This window comes from Eupeodes corollae, chromosome 2, assembly GCF_945859685.1.
Source record: "Eupeodes corollae chromosome 2, idEupCoro1.1, whole genome shotgun sequence".
Taxonomy (NCBI): Eukaryota; Metazoa; Arthropoda; class Insecta; order Diptera; family Syrphidae; genus Eupeodes; species Eupeodes corollae.
The window spans coordinates 54,692,893-54,716,200 of record NC_079148.1 but is presented as its reverse complement, the minus strand read 5'-3'; the positions used below and the strand labels follow the sequence as shown (position 1 = coordinate 54,716,200).

Here is a 23,308-nt window from a genome sequence, read left to right as displayed (position 1 = left end):
GCTACTAACAGATGTTGCAAAATGATTGCAAACATGTTTAGAATCAAAGCTTCGTTCGGTGAACTCGACTCAAGGTTGAACCAGGTAATTTAAACAACCCCCAAGTATTATCGGTTTTTAAAAAACATCAAGCAAATTAAAAATGTGTTATTTCATTAAACAAAAAGAATTGTATCCGTTAAAAGTAGTTATAGCTTGTTCCAGAGATCTTTTTTTCTGTCTCCTCACTTTTAATTTGAAGTACTTATTTGTTATCTTATATTGATAATTCAAAAATTTAAAAGAATTATTCAAAACGCAATTTAATGCTCTCACGTCAGTTCGACTCGATTTCTCATATCGCTAATAAAATAGTTTAAACTGCATTACCGATCTTGAAAAACAGAGAATTTGCTTACTACTATGAGTTTAATGTAGGGCTCAACTACCATAATGAATTTCATTTTTGGCGTTATGGTTAAAGTTCTGACTAAAGCCTCAAAATGTTTGTATTAAAATTCAGTAATAAACATTTAACTTTACAAAATTAAAGTTTAAATTTTTTTTAAAGATTTTTTGAAGACAAGACAAATATTTCTTACATTATTTATACATTTAAACTTTAGCATAACCGGGGCCGTCGAGACGAATTCCGAGCCCAGGATGGAAAAATCTCGCCTCCCCCTCTCATATTTACCTTTTTTTTCAAAGTTCATGCCTACCATCGGTGCGTTCTAATTTCAGAAACAAACGTAGAAGAAAAGAAAATTTATAAAAACAGAAAGGGAAATAAATATTTGTGTTTTGTTTTAAGTTGCCGGGCGCCTTATTATGACTTTAAAAAATTTTAAAATAAAATAAATTTGAAGTGCCCGTTAAATTAAATAAAACAGCGAAACAATTTATTATAACTCTCTTCAGAGTTGCCCAAGTTTTCATTAAATCTTAACAAAAATGTACGGCAATAGTATTCAGGAGCCCAGATCGTCAAGCTTGTGACTGAGAGATTGGCATACAGGGGCCCGATTGCGAAAGCATGAATGATTTTAAATTTTCGGGCCCTTAAAAATAAGCGGGAATATGTATGTTGATAATGAATATAGAGTACATTAAAAAAAACTCTCTTCTTATTGCTTTCAATTTTATGGGCCCCAAAAAAATCCCGGGCCCGGAGGGTTCATCCTCCTTCCCCCCTTGTCGATGGAGCTAAGCACAATTCAATTGTTTACAAAAATATAAGCATAAGACTTGAAATATTTCTATATTCATCTAAATCCTAATATTTGTTTTAACTTAAAATGTCCCTTTATTCTTGTAATCTTTCGTGGTGTGTTGTAAACCATAATGAAAGTGAATATTCCCAAGCCCTGTTGGTTTAATCAAGCGTATAGCTAAAAGAAAAGTAGCTTTAATTGCATTACGCATATTCAACCCCGTACATGATGGTTAGTGCGTTGGACTGTCATGCCAGAGGTCTTGGGTTCGATCCCTGCATATGCCATCTAAAGTCTTTTCACGGGTACTGCCTCTTGCGAGGAATTGACAAATTCTCCAAGAGTAACTCTTGTCATGAAAAAGTGCTTTCTCAAATTAGCCGTTCGGATTCGGCATATAAACTGTAGGTCCCCTTCATTCCTGACAACATTACTCGCACACATGGAATGGTTGAGAGCTGTAAGTCACTAGGCCCTGGTTCTCAAAGGACTGTTGCGCCACCCAATTTATTATTTATTTTATATTCAACTTACTTTAAAGTTGGTATAACAATTTTTTTATTTCTAATATTTAGTATATTGATAACCGAATTTTTTCTAAACCGAATACTATTTTTTACTGTATTTCCCTTATATAATGCAAAAACACCGTTAACATTAACTTTATTCTTGAACTTACTCCTATTTCCCTTAACTATTTAGAACATAATTTTTCAAGTCCTTTGGTTTTTCATAATTTTCGGGCTTTAGTTTTTTAACTTCCCATTCTTTGTAATCGGTTCGGTTTATCAAATTAAAATGTTTAAAATTTATCAGTGTTAGAAGGTCGATAGAATCGACGTTTGTACGTCCTTACTTGTGGGTATTTTTTTTTGTTGGCCATATCTTTAAAACTAGAAGATGAATCGGCTTCAAACATATTTTCTTTTGCAGATAGAAGCATTGAGAAAACAATTTAAAAAAAAAACATTAGCGACTTTAAAAAGTTCAATAAACTGAAAATAAATATTTCACATTTCGATTCTTTCGCGAGCAAAAAATGATAACATCTAAAATAATAGTTTGCATAGAACAACAACGTTTTTGACATCTTTTCTAATTTAAAAAAAAAATCAAATTGAATGTTTGCTTGCAAAAATTTAAATCGAAACAAATCCTTTGAAAAATTAGTACCTAAAAACGATTTGTGATAGAACAAAGACAAATAAAGGCATTAACCCAAAATGTTTCTCATTTTAAAAAAGTACAACCTTTTGTATTAAAATTAAATACCTACCTATACTTATAAATATTGATAAAAATATCTAACGTTAAACCAAAATATTAAAATCAAACTTATTTATTCATGCAAAAAATTGTTGTTAAAGTTATTTTTGTAGAAAATCCAGTTGAAAATAGTTTTTCCAAAAAAACGAAAACCTACCTTGGTTTTCGACTCAATTAAATTGAGAACAGAGAAAAATATTGGGGTATATTCATAAATGTTTGCTTAACTGTTGCTAAGTTGTTACTAAGCAAGTCCAGTGTTTCGGCTTTTTATAAATAAATTTAAGCCTTAATTTAAGGCTAAACCTGAGATTTAACTATAAACAGAGGAATTGCTGTGTTTAAGTAGTTATAATCACAGCCAAATGTCATATTTGATTTTTGTTTGTGAATTGAAAAGCTGAAAAAGTAAATTGTATCAAATAAATGTTACGTAAACTTGCTGTCCAGAAAAATGTCCATTGATATCGCAATTGAAGAAGATGGATATCTTAGAGGAGTTGGAGTTATTTGGTAATCTGCAAAATATGCCCCCAATCCATGTGAATTTTCCGACAAGGATTTCTAAGAATGATATTTTACATTATTATTATTTTATACACCCATTTTCAGGAACGACAGCACAAAATAACAAGTTTGAAAATATAACTGTATTTTTTTGGTTTTACCTGTCATTTGAAGTATAATTGTAATAGAAAACAACCTTAACCTGGGGTTTTACTGATCACAGCTAGAAAATTGACTATGAATAAGAGCTGTGTTTATTTAACCAAAAAGCCTTAAACTATAGATCAAGAAATCACGACTTTAGTAATTCTCTATGAATACGCCCCATTGAATTTAAAATTGATTCATCTCACATTAAGTATTGTTGAATTTTACGAATTTCATTTTTTTAATTTTTAACTCCTCTAATAAATGTCGGAATGTGATATGAAAATACAAAAATTGTATTCTTACAGAAAAATACCATTTATGTTATCAGCAATGTTATCAGTGCGGATCGCATCCCATTTTTTTTTTGGTTTTGATGTTACTTAAATTTGTATCTTTACATTAAAATACTTATAATACGTCTAGACCTACATGACTTTTATCAACTTCAATAAATCATTTCAAATAAAAGTTATTTGAATAAAAAGACAGAAATTAAAAATAAAAATTGAAAAATGTTCCGATTGACAGTGTGATTCGATTTTGTTTTGTGGAGACTCATTTAGCCGAAATTTATGGAGTTTAATATTTACTATATTTTCTAGTAGAATATTACATCTGTAACTGAATACAAATTCTTTTATTCTATAATTCAAGTTAAAATTCAAGTTACACCAGTTTAAAAACTCTTTGTTACACAAACATATTAAAATACATTTTTGGTTAATGCGCAATACCAATGTAAACGCTGGAGATTTGTTTCATTTTCGGAAATCATTTCCAAGAAAATTACCCAAAGCTTTTAAGTAATGTTAAGCTATAAAAAACGTATCTACCTCCTTAAGTGATTCAGGACAATTTAGTAGATGAAACTTTAAAAAATGTTCGTTACATTGGAAGTTAAGGTTAAGTTAGATAAATAGGCCGGCAATTGATTTAATTATAACCACACTTAGATCAATGTATACCTTGTGATACCCTGAAGGTTTTATAACTTTCCGAAAAACTTCAGTGTATAACTTTTGATTCTAATATATGTTATCATTTTCAAGCCAATTCGAGGCTTTAAAAATATTAAGTGACTGTTTCCTTCTGTAAGTTGTTTAAGATTACTGAACAAGTATTAACCTTAAAACGTGTATCTTGGGTGGCAATGGAATAGGACGTGTGGAGTGTCCTTGTGCTCTTCTTCATGTTTACACCGTTTGTTCTTCAATAAGCCACATTTTCATCCTGTGGTAGCCCAACAGGTTCTGACCATTTATTATGCTCACAAGCAATCGTAGAGACTTTTTGTGGAGGTATATTGTCAAATTTGAAAAATTAATTTCCATTTGTTTCTCGGAGTATTTTGTTTCCAATGATCTCTTTTAATTCACAGGATGGAATTCTAATGGTTAAGTCTATATTGGTTTGGGCAAGTGTTAATCAGGTCTCTTAATCTCAAACACATTAGATTGTGATGTGATCTAAGAACCCTTAATTTTTGGCGACAATAATTTACAAGCTTTGATTTGATTATACCTTGTAGCATTTCGAATTGCAAATCGTCAATTTATTCGTCACGTTTATATAGAGTAAATAGCGCAGAATAAAATTACATGTATGACTAGGAAGTTTTAAAAAATATTCTTAAAAGTATGAATTGTCCAAAAAAAAAAATAGATAATATTTTATAATTTTAGTCCATTTTTAATGTATTACTAATTTTAACTAATTTTTTGTTAATTTTGTTCTCACACGTTTGTAAATATGTATATCTTTTATTATATCTAGTGTCCGACCGAAGCTTCAGCTTCGGCCTTCGGCTCGGCCGGAATTCGGCCAAGAAAACAACATTCGGCCAAACCTTCGGGTTCGGCCATTTTAGGGCGAAGCCTAAGAATCTGTTTATCATATCGAGCATCTTACTAATTGCCGGAAAAATTTTAATTTTTTGAAAAGATTGTAATCTTTTCTTCGGTAGGTATTGAAAAATTAAAAAACACATGTGTGCCATCATAGTAGGCGCCGAACAAAATTTCAATTTTTGAATTTTGCCTTAGACCTTTTGCGCATCGTTTATGTTTTCTTAAATCGTGGTTTCGGTTTGGTTTTTGTTGTTTATTTTCTTTTTTCTTTATAATTACTAATTAGATAGTTATTTTTATTTAATTTAAGCAATAAATTTTAATAAAAATGTAATTATTATCCAATTGGAAAAGAGAATTCTTGAGAATTCTAGAAAGCTAGTGGCTACGTAGTCAAAATTCAACTAGCTTTCGCTGAGTTAAACCACCTAACTCAGCTGGTCAACGAGACCACTCGAATATCGAACGTGGTTGGTAGGTCGAGCAGAAAACACTCTTGACTTGTTTCTTACTTCTGACCCTGGTAAGTAGACTATTAGTGTTCTATCTCCTCTAGGCACATCTGACCATTGTGTCATATCAGCAAATTTCTCGTGTAAAAACTCTCCAGTTAAAGAAAGAGCTCCTAAGAGAACCGTTTGGCAATACGAGAAAGCCAACTGGGACGGTCTCAATAATTATTTTAGGATCTTTAACTGGTCACTATGCTTCCTCGATAGTGACGTTGACGCCAGCGCTGATATGATCACAAGTTTGATTCTCTTGGAAATGAGAACTTTTGTCCCGAATAGGGTTAAAAGCATCAGACCTAAGGAAAACGCATGGTTCGATGCGAGCTGTAAAGAGGTTACTAGGGTCAAGAAGGTAAGTTTCCGTTGTTTTAAATCCAATCCAACCGAAGAAAACCGGAATAAGTTGAAGCAAGCCAGAAAGGCCTGCAACACCCATATTCGTCGGACCAAATTTTTACATAACCAAAAATTACGGCAAAAAATACTGCAAAGTCCCAAAGGCAGTAAAAATGTTTGGTCATTTGTAAAAAATATGAGGAATTCTTCCTCGGTTCCTACGCTCGTTGTGAATGACACTCCATTTGTAAGCTCTTTAGAGAAAGCAAATTTCTTTGCTAGGCAGTTCGCCGCCAATTCAACGCTGCCAGTGAGTGTTATGACTCCGCCTGTACTTGAGCGAGTTAATGATTCTATGGGGCAAATCTTTTTTCGCACTCGTACTGTGGCGAGAGTCCTAAAAGATCTTAACATACATAAATCTGCTGGTCCGGATGGTATCCCCGCTATTGTTCTGAAGAGGTGTTCTTCATCGCTGGCAAAACCACTGCGTAAGCTTTTTCATCTGTCCTACTCCTCAGGTCTCGTTCCGAGCGGATGGAAAACTGCATTTGTCCAGCCTATTCCCAAGAAAGGCGAATCTTCCTCACCCTCTAATTACCGACCGATTGCACTTACGTCCCTCCTTTCCAAGGTCATGAAAACTGATTAATTATCAGCTCAAGAAATATCTCGAAGATCAAAAGCTTTTTAATGACCGACAATACGGCTTTCGTAGCAATAGGTCCACTGGTTCATCTCACCAAACAGTGGAACAAATCTTTACATAGTTTTGGAGAAGTAAGATTATTGCACTTGATATTTTAAAAGCATTTGATAGGGTTTGGCATTAGGCTCTCTTATCGAAATGGCGTGCTTTCGGTTTTCATGAATTCCTGCTTCATTGGATTAGTAATTACCTTTCGAATCGTTCAATACAAGTTGTATTAGATGGATTCAAGTCTGAAAACCACAAAATAAATGCTGGTGTGCCCCAGTGTGTGTTTTATCTCCAACACTTTTTCTCATTTTTATTAATGATCTCCTGTCTGCAACAACTAATCCAATACATTGTTTCGCTGACGATAGTACTCTCAGCTTTTCAAATTCGTTTTCAGATTCAAACCCCTCTTCTTCGGATGTGGAACTGCAACGACAAAATATGATAAGCTCATTAAATTCCGACCTAAACAGCATTGTACAATGAGGAATAATAAACAACCGCGTGGAATTTAATGCTTCGAAAACGCAATGCTGTCTTGTATCGTTAAAGCGAAGTATACCCCCCTTGCCATTATCCATAAATGGCACTTGCATCGAGGAAACTGGACATCTCGATATTCTCGGTATGTGTATCACCAACCACCTTTTGTGGAATGATCACATACGCGATGTCGCCAAAAATGTCGCACGATGTTTGGGTTTTCTAAGGCGATGCAAGAAGTTTTTCTCCCCCTCTTAACTGGTTGTTATTTACAAGACTTATATACGTCCAAAGCTTGAGTATAACTCCCATATCTGGGCTGGTGCTCCTGCAACTTACTTAAGCCTATTGGATAGTATTGAACGTAGAGCATTTAGATTGATTGGTGATATTACCATCATAAGATCATTTACGTCACTTGAACATCGTCGAAATGTTTCTTGTCTCACCCTCTTTTACCGTTATTTTAATGGTTTATGCTCTAGAGAAATAGCCAGCTGCATTCCTCCCCTAAAACAGTTCAACCGTAATACTCGCGCTTCTAGGAATGCTCATCAATATACCCTCGAGCCCAACTTCGGTCGTACTGTCAAGTACAGAGATTCGTTCTTTAGCCGTACTATGCGAATGTGGAATGCCTTGCCACACTCTGTCTTTCCCAGCTATTGCAATATTCAGGAATTCAAAACCAATGTGCACCGACACCTCCTTTCAACCCCTCTCTCCCCTTCCTAGTGCTCACACTGTGTCTTCATAATAAGGGTAGTTATCCCTTTGAGTGTGCGCTTATTATAAAAACAAAACTTTTAATTATGACAAATTTGCCCCATTTTTGTATTACTTTTATAATTTTTACGTTGAAATAGATCCATATGCCATATCTTTTCATACTATTTTAATTTAAAATGCTTTAAACTATAAAAGATGTGAGCAATTTTTTTTTTAATTTTTTCAATATGATAGAATTGTGTGGTCTTTTTTTTTTAAACATCACCAATCTAACAACATTTATTTACCTTGCCTGCCAAATTAAAGTTCTTTATTTCGCACTTAATTTTTCAACATTAAGCAAAAAAAAAAACTATTTCTTTTATGTTACCTACATCTCCGCAGACATTATAAAAACTATTTTAAATTTATAACCAGAACAAGTTACTAATAAGCTAATTTTAATAAATTTCTACAATCTGATGTTTACTTTTTGCTGTCGTTGTTGTTATTGTCTTATGCTAATGCCTTAACTTTCTGATATTGTTTTTTATTTTCTGCTTTTGTAAAATTCTGTATTTGTAAATATGTATCGAAACCATCAATTTTGCGGTGAAACGGTCAAAAAAATAATAATAATTAATGGTAATAATTATTTTTAAGCACGTGGAAGCAGTTTGAGCCTGAGGTGATAGTTATCAAGTGTTTTTTAGAAGTCAGATGTTTAAATTATTTGGCCAAATAAAAGAACTGAACAGCAGAACTTTTAGTGTATTTGGAATAAATTATCTATGAAGTACCTGGCTTAAAAATTTGTGCGATATCTCATGAACATTTTAATGATTTTTTATTTTAATATATTCACACAAAGTTAATATTAATTGAGGTTAACATATATTAATGTATATAGGCAGATCTTTTCATTGATTCTTTGTTTTTTGAGTCAAGTTTTATTAATAACTTTTATTTGTAAAAAATGTATATGTATGTAGTGCCACTTTAAGTGGGTAGATAATTTTAGACCGTTTTCGAGAAAGAAAAATTGGATGTTTAAATTCATCCTTGTTAATATTTAAATCATTTAAAATGACAAATCTGTGGGAAACCAAACCAGGCAGACAGTGTGGGTTCTGTAAATATTGGTTTCAGTGTGTTTCTTAATTCAATTTAGGTTTTGAATATCGAAAAAACTAATGAAGAACATTTTTAATGGTTAAATTCGACTTTTAATTTGATAATGTTCTTCAGATTTGTTATTATGTAAATAAGTATAAGAATAATAATACAACGTTTATGATTGTCATTCATAAATATACAAGATCGGAACCTACGCGAACGTAACTTGCCTTAGATGAGAGAAGTCGATACAATTGAGAATAGTGCACACAGGCAGTTACTAATTTGAATAAGTTGTCTACCTTTGCTTAATTTATGAATTAATGTGCCGGGGCTCTTACTACAAGGTTTGTTAACCTTATTTTGTTTGATTACACCGAAGTCAGAGGGTCAAAAAAGATTTTAATCGAAATAAACAAGTATTCCTTTCTAACCAAATAGAGGGCAGGTTTAGGCAACATAAGGGACTTTATTTGCAGTCAACTTCATTCTTTGAACATACATTTTGACCAAGGCAACTAGTAAGTTTTTCAAGTGTCATGAATTTCAAATTCAGAACTTTACTTCGCAAAGCTCTTTTATTGTCTACAGAACACTTCTCAAGCAAGCTACAAGTCCTTCAGGATTTGTATTTTGTATTGTAATAAAATACTATTATTCATTTTTAAATTTGACAAGGAACCATTTTACAAAAAACATTAAATGGAATTGTGCAGAAAATAAATAAATGACAGAGTAAAGTTCAGCTTTCAGTTGAATGAAAAAACATGGTCAATTGTCATTTTGACATTAGTTGATTTGACTTGATAGTTGGTGAGATTTTTCTTGGCTAACTTTCCAGTCAAAATTCCAATAAAATTGCCTTAATTGGAAGGCAATTTTTTGGCAGCTGGCCAATCAGATGCTACGAATAGAAACTTGCTTAATTTCAAGTCCCTTATGTTGTCTGAACCTGCCCAGTGTATCATAAATTTATAGGTTGTGAACATTTGTATCACTTTTCCTAAATTCAGAAGCAATATTTTATTAGCCATACGAAGGCAAATTTTTACGTAGCCCAAAAATTTTCACCAAATATATTAAAATGGACTGTAGGATATGTATATCTCGACAAAACTATCTGCATTTGGTAGGAGTAGGACCCTGAGTGTTGGGAAAATGCGTAGCTAAATGAACTTAACATAATTACCACCACGCTATGAAGCAGACAGAACAATTCTCTTACTAAAACAAATTTATTTTTGGATAGCGATTTAAAAAAAAATGTAGAGCATGAATTGACTTCTATTACAATATTCATATCTCAAAAACGTTTGTACCGATTTGACTGAAAAATTGGAAGTTAGATTAGAACCAATTTGACCGGTTACCCATGTGACGTGCAATATAGAATCTAAATTGACAATTTGATAGTTGAAAAATGAATATATGAGTACAAATCTTTATCTTCTTGATGCATTTTGAATAAATTTAGTATCTCACTTAGTTTTCGAAATTTCTGAGATTGAGATGGCTTATGTGGGTTCATTTGACTCTTTCTTAATTCGAAAAACCCTGAATGCAATTCCCTTATGTTTTCAATAAGTTTATTTGCACGTAATCTTAAGTGCTGATTTCGAATTTGGGGTTTTCAGTTAAGAACCGTTTTAGCTTAAACGCTTCGGCATTCTTTTTAGGTCAACGTATCGCAGGTGAAAATTTACAACTTATGATGGTTTTTTGAAAAATAAATATAATACTTGACATTTTTAAACACAATATAATACTTAACATTTTTTAACACAATATCGAAGTAATGGATTAAGGATTTGAAAAATCATTAATTTTGACTTTATTGAAAAAAAAACTACTTTATTAATTAACAAAGCCTCTAAAATCCTTAATTAATATTTTTTTTCGAATTACAAAAGGTGGTATTTCAAAAACCTGACGTGACAGTCTTATTCGAACTAAAGTAATCAAAAATATAAGTAAAATATAATTTAAGTGACACCTTCATTAACTTCATTTATTGACCAGTGTAATCATTAATTTGTATTCTCTTTAAATCATCATCAACAATGTCGCTACCAATCCGATCAAATCTTTCTCGACAAAGCCGTAATGAAAAGACAGAAGAAGAACAAACAATTGCGAGTGAGGAGAGCAGCGTTTTTTATTGGCTCGTCGTTGCGCTTCTCAATTACAAGGGCAAAGTGAGGCAGCCCTTGAAACGGTTAGCAACACTTACAATTTTTTTTTAAGGTTGCTCGGTACCTTCTCCAAACTTTAAAATAACGTCTGAACTCTTCTTTCTGAATTAAAGTATCAAGCTTCTTTTTGTTTATAATAAGCACACACTCAACGGGATGTTACTACCATTATTATGCAGAGCCACAGTTTGAGCACTAAGAGAAGAGAGGGTTTAAAAGGAGATGTCGGTGCACATTGGTTTTATACTCCTGAATATTGGTGTGGTAAGGTATTCCACATTCGCGTAGTACGGATAAAGAAAGAAAGAAAGAAAGAAGGTTGGTGATACACATTCCGAGAATATCGAGTGTTCAGTCTCCTCGATGCAAGTGGATAATGGCAAGGACTGTATAACTCGCTTTAACGATACAAGACAGCATTGGGTTTTCCAAGCATTAAATTCCACGCGGTTTTTTAATCCCCATTGTACAATGCTGTTTAAGTCGGAATTTAATGAGCTTATCATATTTTGTCCTTGCACATTCCACATCCAAAGAACAGGGATGAGAGTCTGAAAAAGAATATGAAAAGCTAAGAGTACTATCGTCAGCGAAACAATATATTGGATTAGAAGTTGCAGACAGGAGATCATTAATAAAAATGAGGAAGAGTGTTGGAGATAGAACAGAGCCCTGGGGCACACCAGCATTTATTTTATGGACTTCAGACTTGAATCCATCCAATACTACTTGTATCGAACGATCCGAGAGGTAATTACTAATCCAATGAAGCAGAGAGTCATTAAAAATAAGACTCTATGTTTTTAAATGCTTAATGATAATAAATAAATACAAAAATACAAATACAAAATTCATGAAAACCGAAAAAATTAGTGCAATAATCTTACTTTCTCCAAAGCGATGTAAAGATTTGCTCCACTAATCGGTGAGATGAACCATGTGGACCTATTGCTTCGAAAGCCGTACTGACGGTCATTAAGAAGCTTTCGATCTTCAAGATATTTCTTGAGCTGATAATTAATCAGCGTTTCCATGACCTTGGAAAGAAGGGACGTAAGTGCAAGCGGTCGATAATTAGAGGGTGAGGAATATTAGCCTTTTTTGGAATGGGCTGTACAAATGCATTTTCCATCCTCTCGGGACGAGACCTGAGCACTGAGCAGTAGGTTAGATGAAAAAGCTTTTGCAGTGGTTTTGCCAGCATTGAAGAACGCCTCTTAAGAACAATGTCGGGGATACTAGTACAAGTGCGAAAAAAGATTGGTCCCATAGAATCACTAACTCGCTCAAGTACAAGCGGAGTCATAACACTCACTGGCAACGTAGAATTGGCGGGGAACTGCCTAGCAAAGAGTTTAGCTTTCACTACAGAGCTAACAAAAGGAGTGTCATTGACAACGAGCGTAGGAACCGATGAAGAATTCCTCATGTTTTTTACAAATGACCAAAAATTTGTACTGCCTTTGGGACATTGCAGTATTTTTTGCCGTAATTTTTGGTCATGTAAAAATTTTGTCTATCGAATATGGGCGTTGCAGGCCTTCCTGGCTTGTTTCAACTTTTTCCGGCTTTCCTCAGTACGGTTGGCTTTATAGCAACGGAAACTTACCCCTTTGGCCCTAATAACCTCTTTACAGCTCGCATCAAACCATGCGTTTTCCTTTGATCTGATACTTTTAACCCTGTTCGGTATAAAAGTTCTCATTCCCAGGAGAATTAAACTTGTGTTCATATCAGTGTTGGCGTCAACGTAACTATCTAGGAAGCATAGTGACCAGTAAAAGATCCTGAAGTAATTATTGAGACCGTCCAAGTTGGCTTTATCGTATTGCCAAACGGTTCTCTTAGGAGCTCTTTCTTTAACTGAACAGTTTTGACACGAGAAATTTGCTGATATAACACAATGGTCAGATGTTCCTAGAGGAGATAGAGTGTACTTATCAGGGTCAGAGGTAAGAAACAAGTCAAGAGTGTTTTCTGCTCGACCTTCAACGTCCGATATTCGGGTGGGCTCGTTGACCAGCTGAGTAAGGTAGTTCAACTCAGCGAAGATTTCTGCATACACTCCATCGGGTGTTGTCTGGCCTAAATGTTGAAGCCATGACAAATTGTGTACATTTAAATCACCCGTAACAACGATATCAGTGCGAGGATAGGACGAAACTTGGATGGAATTAGACAGGGCATCAAATTCACGAGAAGTTGATAATCTGTCTAAATTTCTGCTTCGATAAAGAAAGCAGTAGTGAATAATTTGCTTATTTACGGAGAATTTAAACCGCATATAATTAAAAAAGAAATTGGTGCAAAAACCATATTGTGGTAAGAGCTGATAAGCATTGCCATTAAAACTTGAATGCCTTCAGGAGTAAATCTAAGCAAAATACAAGAAAAAAAATGTAACTACTATTTCATTAACAAAAATTCCAATCTAATGGTTTTTCTACACAGTGTGCTATTTGTCGAAAACTATACCTATTTAGGATTGAAAAAATAACACAACATAATTTACAATAAGGATACAGTGTATATTATTTAACTTTATAGGTTTTGTTAAAACACAACAACAATATATTTCATATTCATGTAGATATCACCCAGCATTTGATTTTATAGTCATTTAAATCTTTTCCAGCTGTAATTATAAGTTCATCGTCTTTTTTATGTGATGTAACAATTGTAATTGGACCTAAAGAAAACAAAAACAAGAACGAACTTATTTTATCAAATGTTTGTAAAGTAATTCTAGAATCATCGTACCTTTAAATATTTGTACATGTAAATATAATTTAACTTGTAATAAATCCCATATATATATAAATCCATCATCATTAACATTTATTAAATAATCATTTTCACTCCAACTCAACGCCAATGGTGTTGAGTCTAGTTTTTTCTTAAATAGATTCATTCCAGTTTTCATGTCTGTAACATGCATTGAACCATCTGTACTGCACGAAGCTAGTTTTGTTTGTTTTTTATTCAAACAAATACTCAACACTTGGTCGTAATGTTTTTGAAATACAATTGGTTCTGAGGGATTTGTTAAATTCGAATTATCCAAATCAAATTTCCAAGTCCATATATCTCCGCTTTTAGTTGCAATTATCACTAAAAATTCATCACTGGTTTTCTTTGTGCAAACACAATTAATATAACAATCGAATTCGTATTGGGCTATCATTGAATTCGAGAGTCTATACATTTTTCCATTAAGATCCTTAAAACCTTTCCAAACTCTAAGTTAAATTAAAATGATTAAATTAAATAAAATTCAAATGTTTATAATTTACTTGACACTGCAATCCCAACTGCCAGAAACAAGAATGCCTAAATCTTGATCAAGACTTAGACAAGATACAGAATCTTCATGAGCCGGTATAATGTCGGACACTATTCCATAATCACATTTATATAAATTTCTGCAAAAATTATGAATTCTTAAAGTCTTTGTTTTTTCTTCTATTTTTGACTTACTCACATGTTATTATCCCAGGAACCTACCATTAGTAAATTCGATTCAACCATCTTGACACAAGAACTAATCGGAAGTTTTCCAAATGAAATACTCCTAAAAATTGAAATTTCATTTTCGCATTAGAACTTTTAGTATTCTCAATAATTAAACCTCGTTTGTCGTTTATCTTTGAGTGAATAGCATTTTAAAAGACCATCTTTCCCAGTTGAAACTATGGTATCACCATCAACTAGAATTGATGTTATTGATTCCTTGTGACCAGAAAATGAATATTTAAGTTCCAAATGAGGTTGAATTTCTATAATAAAAATAATTCACAAAAATATGTATAAATGGACATTTGTGCAAATTACCTTTGTCTGCTTTTTCTTCAACAATTTTTTGAATTTTTGAATTCCTTGAAACATGAGGCTTGTCAAAAAGCTGAATTGGAATTTGTCCAAATTCGGATATTTGTACTTCCAAAGCGTGACGATGTACAGGATCATATATTAAATCTAAATCTACTGAGCCCTCATAGCTAAGATGGTAGAAAACTGAAATTGTGCAGCTAAAGTATTTGAAACATTTGATTTTATGTTAAACATACCATTGTCAGCTAAAATAGCTTCAGAGCCTTTTTGACAATAGCCAAAAATAAGATCAATCCAGTGATGTAAGTTTTCAGAAACATATTCTGACTCTAGTGCCTCTCTTTTTTAAACCGAATAAAAACAATGAATAAACCTTGTATCTTAAAAAAATACCTTTTAAACAAACTACCTTAGTTTTGTTATAAATAATGATGGTGAGTTTTTAGACCACGGTGGTAATTCGACATGATTTACAAAAGCCCCAGTAAATCGTTGTCCAAAATTAATTTTGTATGAATTTAAAAGAAAATCTCCACCTTGTGATGTATCATAAAATTCTGGTATAAGTTCTTTAAAGTCAGCCATATTGGTTATACAATTATTAAAAGTATCTTGAATGCTATTAAACATTCTATCCGGATGATCAAATCGACCATTTTGAAGACACAGCATTAAATGCGGATATTTTCGAACCTGTTAAAGAAAAAAATGGGAAGAAATGTTGATGATTTTCATTCTTTTGTTTTTAAAATAAAATGCAATTATGTACTAACTAAGTAAAATAAGATGAAGCCCGGAGTTGAGTAATGGGAACCATATAAATATCTGAAATTAAATTAAGTGTGAGGTAAGAAAATTATTTAGACAACAAATTGAAGATTGTGTATATTTGGAGCCGGAAAAATGAGACAAAAAAGTTTTTTATTGATTTAATTTAACTTTGATTATTTTTTGGCTTTATTTAAATTTGAATTACATACTTTGGGTCGTCCATCTCTTCATATCGCTCACGTAGTTGTTTTAAACGTTCAGCATTAAGTGCTCCAACAGGTTTTTTAAGATCCCGATAAACATTTACATCATTCAAATTTAACGTTTCTGATGTATAGTCAGTTATTATCCAAGGAAAAACTGGATATTGAGTTAAGTCCTTAAAAGATCTATCTGCCAATCTTTACGAAAAACATAATTAAACATTACAGTTATGGAATTATTAAAATACACAACAAATTAGTTTATCAAAACTCACTTATTTAAATAGAGTAAATATTCATAGTTGGATATAAGACGATTTTGCCACTTCAATGTCATGCTGTGTTGTTCAACGTTTGGTGGCTTAAAATCATTTTGTTCTTCAACTAATCTTATAAAATTATTGCGTTCTGTCACATTTTTAAATGAAACATATACATGATGATTGGTATCCCAATAAATTTCTAATCCCTAAAACGAATGAGAGTAAAACTTTGTTGAAAATTAAACATTTATAATTACTATTTGTCTCAATAAAAATCGTCGTTTCGTAAAACTTGTTACACTTTCCAATCTAATTTTTATCACAGGTTCCTGAAATCAAAGAAATTGATGAGCCAAAGTGGTGCCTCAAATAATGGAAAAGTATTGGAATACTTACTGATTGTATGTTGTTGAAATGCTGCAGGTAAATACATGAATTTGTGAGCAAAATTCTAGCAGGATTTAAGACTAGAGGATTAACCTCATTGACATTGTACTCAGCTACAATTGTTTCGTAAATATTATTCAACCAAAGTGGGTCGAATTTGATTCTTTTTTGTAGCGAGTATACAATTGCAGCTATCTAAAAGTTAAATTAAAATACAAACATAAAAATTAATAAATATTATTATTGAATAAGCTCTGTTTATGTGTCAGTTTTAATAAACGTACTCGAGGAACGATAAAAGTTGAACAGAACCTTGGCAATATTTACGACCAAAAAATTAAAGAAAACAGTTCCAAATCCGCCATAAAGAAAAACCAAATCTAAAATCTAATAAGCAAGGTCCGTTCTATTTTCAGTGAATCGGGGGACGTATTTCGGCGTATATAAAAGTAAGGAGGCTGGCGAACAGACTATTGAGGTTTTCTGTTAAGCACCACAGGTTTGCTAGTATCAGTGTTTGTATAAATTTTTAGTTGATTTAATTGTTATGGAGGTAGAAACAATGGGAACAATGTAACAACTCCTAAAATGATTACAGAAAGGAAAAAGCTTTCTATTTATTTTGCAGGAGTGAAATAATAAACTTCTGATAACTTCTAATCAGCAAAGTGAAACAATCTAAATAAGTATCCTTTATTCAGAAAAACTAACAAAGTCAGACAACCAAGAAACTCTAAATTCCATCCCAATTATACGCTGAAGGCAGTTAAGGAATAGAAATATGTTTTAGGATTTGAAGCTAGGTATTTGTTATGATAACAGAAATCATGGATTTTGCTGAAGAGGAAATGCCTATAATTGTGGATCCATCAATGTTCTTTTATTTAAACATAATGAAATACACATTATACAGGGACTGCAGATCCAAAGTACGCGTACTGTAGAAAAAATAATAATAATAAAAATAAAAAATTATTATTAAGAATTTACTCTTGCCACCTTCTTAGACATAGAAGGTGCTTTTAACAACGTTCTTACCGAATCGATAAAAGAATCGCTCGTTAAGTTCGGTGTAGAAGACTTCATTCGAGAATGGATTATTTTTATGCTCAGTGGTAGAAAGAGTAGAGGAACACCCAGGGTGATGTCCTTTCGCCTCTTCTATGGCTTCTGGTCATGGATACAATTCTCGTTAAATTAGAGAGATGTGGAGTGAACGCAGTAACCTATGCGGATGATTTGGTGCTATTGGTGTCAGGAAAGTACACCTCTGTGATTAGTGAAATCACGGAGTCAGCTTTGAAGAAAGTTAGCAGCTGGGCCACGAGTTGTGGACTAGGAGTTAATAAAAGTTAAACTGAACTGTTGGTTTTTTCCACCAAAACTAAAGTACCGCCCCTCACGGTACCTCGACTCAACGGTCAAATCCTATCATTGTCTGCCAGTGCAAAATATATGGGAGTTATACTCGACCCTAAACTAAGCCTTAGTAAGGGTTTTAAGGTTATTTTCCCATCCAGAGAAGATTGGGAGGATGACATCGTGTCGATAGGTTTAAGCTTCGACATAACCATCTTTACTGACGGCTCAAAGATGGAGTGCGGAGTTAGTTCTGGGATATTTTCTGAGTCCCTAAATGTAGCTTAATCCTTTAGGCTTCCTGACTTTGCTAGCGTTTTTCAGGCTGAACTGCTGGCAATAAGGGAGGCATGTAAGATACTTAAATAAAGCCCAAACCAAAACTGAAATGCGGCTATCTTCACAGACAGTCAGGCAGCTGTCAAAGCCAATTACTCGGCCACATCCTCATCTAAATTGGTCCAGCAATGTCGCGATGAGCTTGCGATCCTGTATATTAACCTCGGTGTCACCCTGATCTGGGTCTTGGGCCCTAGTAGTATCGTGGGAAATGAACGTGCTGGCGAGCTTACCAGGCAAGGATCGGCCCTTCATAGCTCACTTGCGGAAATGGTTAACATTCCTCTTGGTGCTATGAAGGGTAAAATCATTTCTATCTACCAAACTGAATCGAACCGAAGGTGGAGCAATTTACCCAACTGCATTATATCTAGGAAGATATGGCCCACCTATAATAAAACCCGTACAAACGATCTTCTATGCAGGCCAAGACAAGACATAGATAGGATTGTTGCGGTTTGTACCGGACATTGGCCTATAGGAGTTCATGCAGAGAAGTTGGGTATATCCTACAACACCTTTTGCCGTAGTTGTATTGACCAAAGAGAAAGTGAACCGATAATCCATTTCCTCTGCAGCTGTCCTGCTTTGTCAAACACTAGAATGAAATACTTTGTGAAAAGCATTCTTTCACCTACCTACCTACAGATCCAAAAATAGAACGTTCAATGGTCAACAATCGAAAATAAAAATGTATTATATAGTTTCCAAAAAAACTGTAATAGAACTTGTTCTATTAACAATAAAATTAATGTGATAAGTTGGGTTAGAAATGAACACCTATTTCCTTAAAAGTTTAGAGACGACAGAGGTTTCGCTGCGAAATACAATAATCAAATACATTTCCGATTCGTTTTTTCATTGAAAGTTATCGGTTGGCATTTTGAAGGGTTAAGGGTTAGGCTATTTTTCTTATACCAAAATGATAACTTATCAATACATATATTTTAAAACTCATCATTTCATCGTTAAAACTGAGAATTTTGTTTGAACACAAACATAACTTTACGTCGTTAATAGACAGAGTTAACAGAAAAGGTTCAAGATAACTTCCCTTTGGGAACACCAGATTGAACAACAAAGGTTGTTGAGAGACAATTTAAAAATTGCACTTGTTTGGATCTATTTTGTAGCAATTTGATCCCTAATTAACTACGATAACGGTTTGAAACCGAAGATTTAAAAAAAATTTGAATTGAATTTAAAATAAGATTTTAAAAAGTCAGTATACTCAATCAGATTGAAAAACTTACTCTAAAGCCGAGTTTCCCAAAGTGTGCTCAGCGGAGCACTTGGTAATCCGCGAAGAATATCCAAGTGCTCCGCTAAAATATTTGGAAAAAACATAAGACGGGCTAGTAACTAGTTAGTTTTGGGCATCTGATCTTGTAATTTTGATCGCAGCAGTCGAATTGAAATTTTTAGTTTTTAAAAAATCAGCATAAGTTAGTACAAACAAATTTCACATAATATTTTGATTTTTCAACAAAAAGAAGTATAATTTTGTAGTTGTTAGGAACACCTTTGCATCCGCGAAGACTAATGAGAGTGACGATTGAAATAAAAACAATTTTTGGTCAGTTAATGCAAACTTCTAAACGTAAAACGGTGAATTTAATAAGAAGTTGCTTTTAGTGCTCGAGTTATACTTTATTTTGTTTTTATACATTTCAATATTTAAATGGATCGCTGGCTTAAGTCTGAATCGTTGAAAAAAACCAGTGAATGCTCCGCAAAATGCACCCGAAGCTGCCGAATAATCACCAACTGACGAGTATCTTCAAACAAAATCATAATTTATGTACGTAAACTAGTAATCCCCGGTTAATAACTTCTGGAAAATTCCGCAAAAGAGACAGAGATGTTAGAGATTTCTGAAGGATTTGAGTTTGATAGTTTGCCTAGTACTAGTTCCACGGTGATCAATGTTACAGAAAAAAAATCAGTTAAAAGGAACAAACCTCAATGCGTTAATTGCGGTAAAGTGTTGCCGAACAGTGCAATATTTCCACAAAAATAGCGGTCAAATAACAGTCACATGGATGAATAAACGGATGTTGCAGGGTTGGCTGTTTTAATAGTATTTGTGGGCTACCAATATCTACAGTCCTTCCAAGAAGATCTGCTCTTCTGCAAGCCGTTGCCAATTACTCTAACTGGTGCTGAAACTTTTAATTTAATTGACAAATTGTAAATAACATATACCATGGGTTAACTTTGTGGATGTAAGCACGGACGGTACCAAGGCCAAGAACAAAGCAAATTCGTAAAGGATGCACCAGTAGCCATTGCGTTCTACACCTCCATGCCCTCGCAATGAAAAAAATGCCGGTCTCCTTTAAAAAAACTTTGGATAAAAGCGTTAAAACAATCAACTTTATTAAATCACGACCAAAAGATACAAGCCTTTTTAAAGTATTGTGTGATAACATAGGTAGTCTACATACGTCTTTACTTCTTCACGTGGAAGTTAGGTGGCTTTCTCGCGGAAAAAGACTGAAGCGACTTTTCAAAATGAGAGCTAAAGTTAGAACCTTCCTCATTGACGATAACTTTGTTTTGGGGGACATGTTGTGTAATGAGCGTTGGTTATTGAAATTGGCGTATCTGTCAGATATATTTAAAAAAAAGAATGAAGGCAAGAATTGTTTTCGATGCCGGTGACAAAATAGAAGCATTTAAAAAAAAAATCCAGTTTTGGGCTGAATCTATAAAAAATCAAAACCTAGACAGCTTCCCAATGCTCAAAGAATTTAAAGAAGACATAGATTTGGACATTCCCGATGATATTTTAAATGAGTTTCATAAACCCACTATTTTCCAGAGGAATGCCACTTGAACATTATGGAAAACGTGTGGGTAATAAACCCGTACTCTGCCGCGTTGGAAAAACCACCTTCCCTGACATCGCTACAGTTTGAGTGCTTGATTGACCTGGAATCAAAATTTTTCGATAAGGGAACTTTTTGCAACAAAAAGTCTTTATCAGAATTCTGGTCTATGTTGAAAGACGAGTTCATTTTACTGTCAGAGAAAGCTTAAATAATTCTTCTGCCGTTTTAACAACATACATGTGCGAATCAGGGTTGTCTGCATATTTTGGAACCCAAACAAAATATAGATTCCGTCTTGATGCAGAGCCTGATATATGGTTGTAACAAATTCAACCAGATATTTCAGCTTCATGCAAAAATAAGCAGGCATATTATTCCCACTAAAAAGGAAGGGATCTTCGTGAAATTTCCCATGCAAAAAGTTCTCCGCTTCTAAAAAAGATTGGGAACCACTATTCTAAAGAATTTAAGTATTTATAAGAGAATGTGAGAAGATTTGTAGCGGTGGATCTTTTCTCGCGAACCCTTTCTACTTTTCGCAAATGACACTTTTTTCTTTAAAAAAAAAGCTACATTCTCCGAAACAACTTGTTCAAAAACTTAGAAACGCAAGAAAGTTTTGCAATTGACCTGTAGTTCATTATTTTTGCCTTGTCCCCTTTCTTGAATACTGGTGTCAGAAATTATTTTTTCCATACACCGGATAATTTTCCTGTTTTTTTTTTTTTTGAAAAATTGGAATGTGTTAGAAGGAGGTTCAAAAAAGCATTTATAATTTTTATTAATGCCATCGGGGCAATACGATTGGGCCTAGCTAAACAATAAATTCATTTTTCAATACAGAAAGAAGAGCTAGGACCGTAAAACGTCCATAGGAACAACAGCTGGTTTGCGAAAAAGAAAAAAATACTTGAAGGATATTAGCGAAGGTCTCTCGGAAATTAGTCGCGTTACAGATATCAAGAGTTATATCTAAGGAAATGCCATTGAAAAGCAATTAAATTTTTTCTTTAAGTTGGAAAGTTTCTAAAATTGTTTAGGATGATCTTTTAAAAAGGTGCCTATATCAATAATATAACTAGAATATAAATATTATAAAAAGTATTGAGCTATTTAAAAAGTTTAATATGAGTTCTTTTCTGTTACCATCAAACCAAAAATAAATCTCCCTTCAAATATATTTATCTTTTAAATTTTAAATAGTTTGCTAATTTAAATCCTACCATACTATTTTGCTCCAGACTAGGAAGGCTAGATGCCCTTTGAAGTTGTTGCAACATAGGAATCACATCATCGTTCACATCAACATAATGAAAAACAAATCGAAAAGTTCTATCGCACGTAACGAATTTGTATGGAGCTATTATATTGTTTTCTAGGAGTTCAACAAACTGACTGCACCTGAAAAGACGTAAATAGAATTAAATATTTACTCGCACTCAATATTGTATAGCTTCTAAAAAGAAGTACCTTATATTTAATAAACTACGCTGATTATCTTCAAGATTTATAGGAGCAATAGTTGAGCATTTACTATAATAAATCTTAATCAATGGTATTTGTTTTTTGAATGGTTCAAATAGCAGCGATTTGGAACACATTTTTAAGCGGCCTTGGATCGGATTTATATCGCCTGTATTTATTGCATCACTGGTTTTGTTTTGTGTTAATTGTGGTAAAAGGTCCACAGAGAAATCCTCAAAGTATATTTCATTTGGATCAAGTAAAAGAAGTGAAAATCTAAGAAACAATTTATAGGTACTCTATGTAAAATATTACGACATTTTATATTAGCTTTTTATTCACCTTTGTTTATCCATGTTATCTAGAGAAATGGGAATTTTAAAAATCGTATTGGTAAATGTAAAAGGTTGAGCAAAATTTATAATCACAATTCAGAGTATTAGTCAGAGATTTAAGTCAGGTCAAGAGGGGACTTTTTAAGAAGATAAACACAACAGAGTCTGTGGTTTTTTCTGTATAGATAAGTTTAACCGGGTCTATCTACGCATTCAAAAAATTAGTCATTATACCCTTTTTGATTATTTAAATAAATAGATATCAAATATTTGTTTTACTATCACAATGTAATAAATTAAAGTAATATAATAATTTAAGAAGAGTACTTTTTTCATTAATTAAATTTTGTTTACTCTTTTTATTGTAAAAACAAATTTATATCAACAAAGAAGAGTATTCATAAAAAAGTGACAGTTGACAATGACATCTGACACCCATAGCCTGAACGGAGAAGCTGCGTTCAGCGAAAACTGGAGTTCACATTCAGCGAAAATTTTGTGTTATCAAAAAA

The 23,308-nt window shown here is 33.2% G+C and overlaps 1 protein-coding gene across 1 annotated transcript; it reads right to left on the bottom strand.

The window, feature by feature from the left end:
- Nucleotides 1-13,517: 13,517 nt before the first annotated feature.
- LOC129947612 (protein FAN-like) lies at nt 13,518-23,203 on the bottom strand. Its single transcript, XM_056058243.1, has 16 exons — nt 22,804-23,203; nt 22,468-22,737; nt 22,221-22,398; nt 16,475-16,660; nt 16,336-16,407; nt 16,091-16,284; nt 15,822-16,013; nt 15,615-15,666; nt 15,251-15,534; nt 15,078-15,181; nt 14,842-15,024; nt 14,639-14,786; nt 14,492-14,581; nt 14,304-14,432; nt 13,771-14,249; nt 13,518-13,699 (listed from the first exon to the last, which is right to left on the bottom strand). The coding sequence occupies exons 1-16, from the start codon at nt 22,815-22,817 to the stop codon at nt 13,593-13,595; spliced, it is 2,682 nt and encodes an 893-aa protein (XP_055914218.1). The 5' UTR covers nt 22,818-23,203; the 3' UTR covers nt 13,518-13,592.
- Between the last annotated feature and the right edge of the window lie 105 nt (nt 23,204-23,308).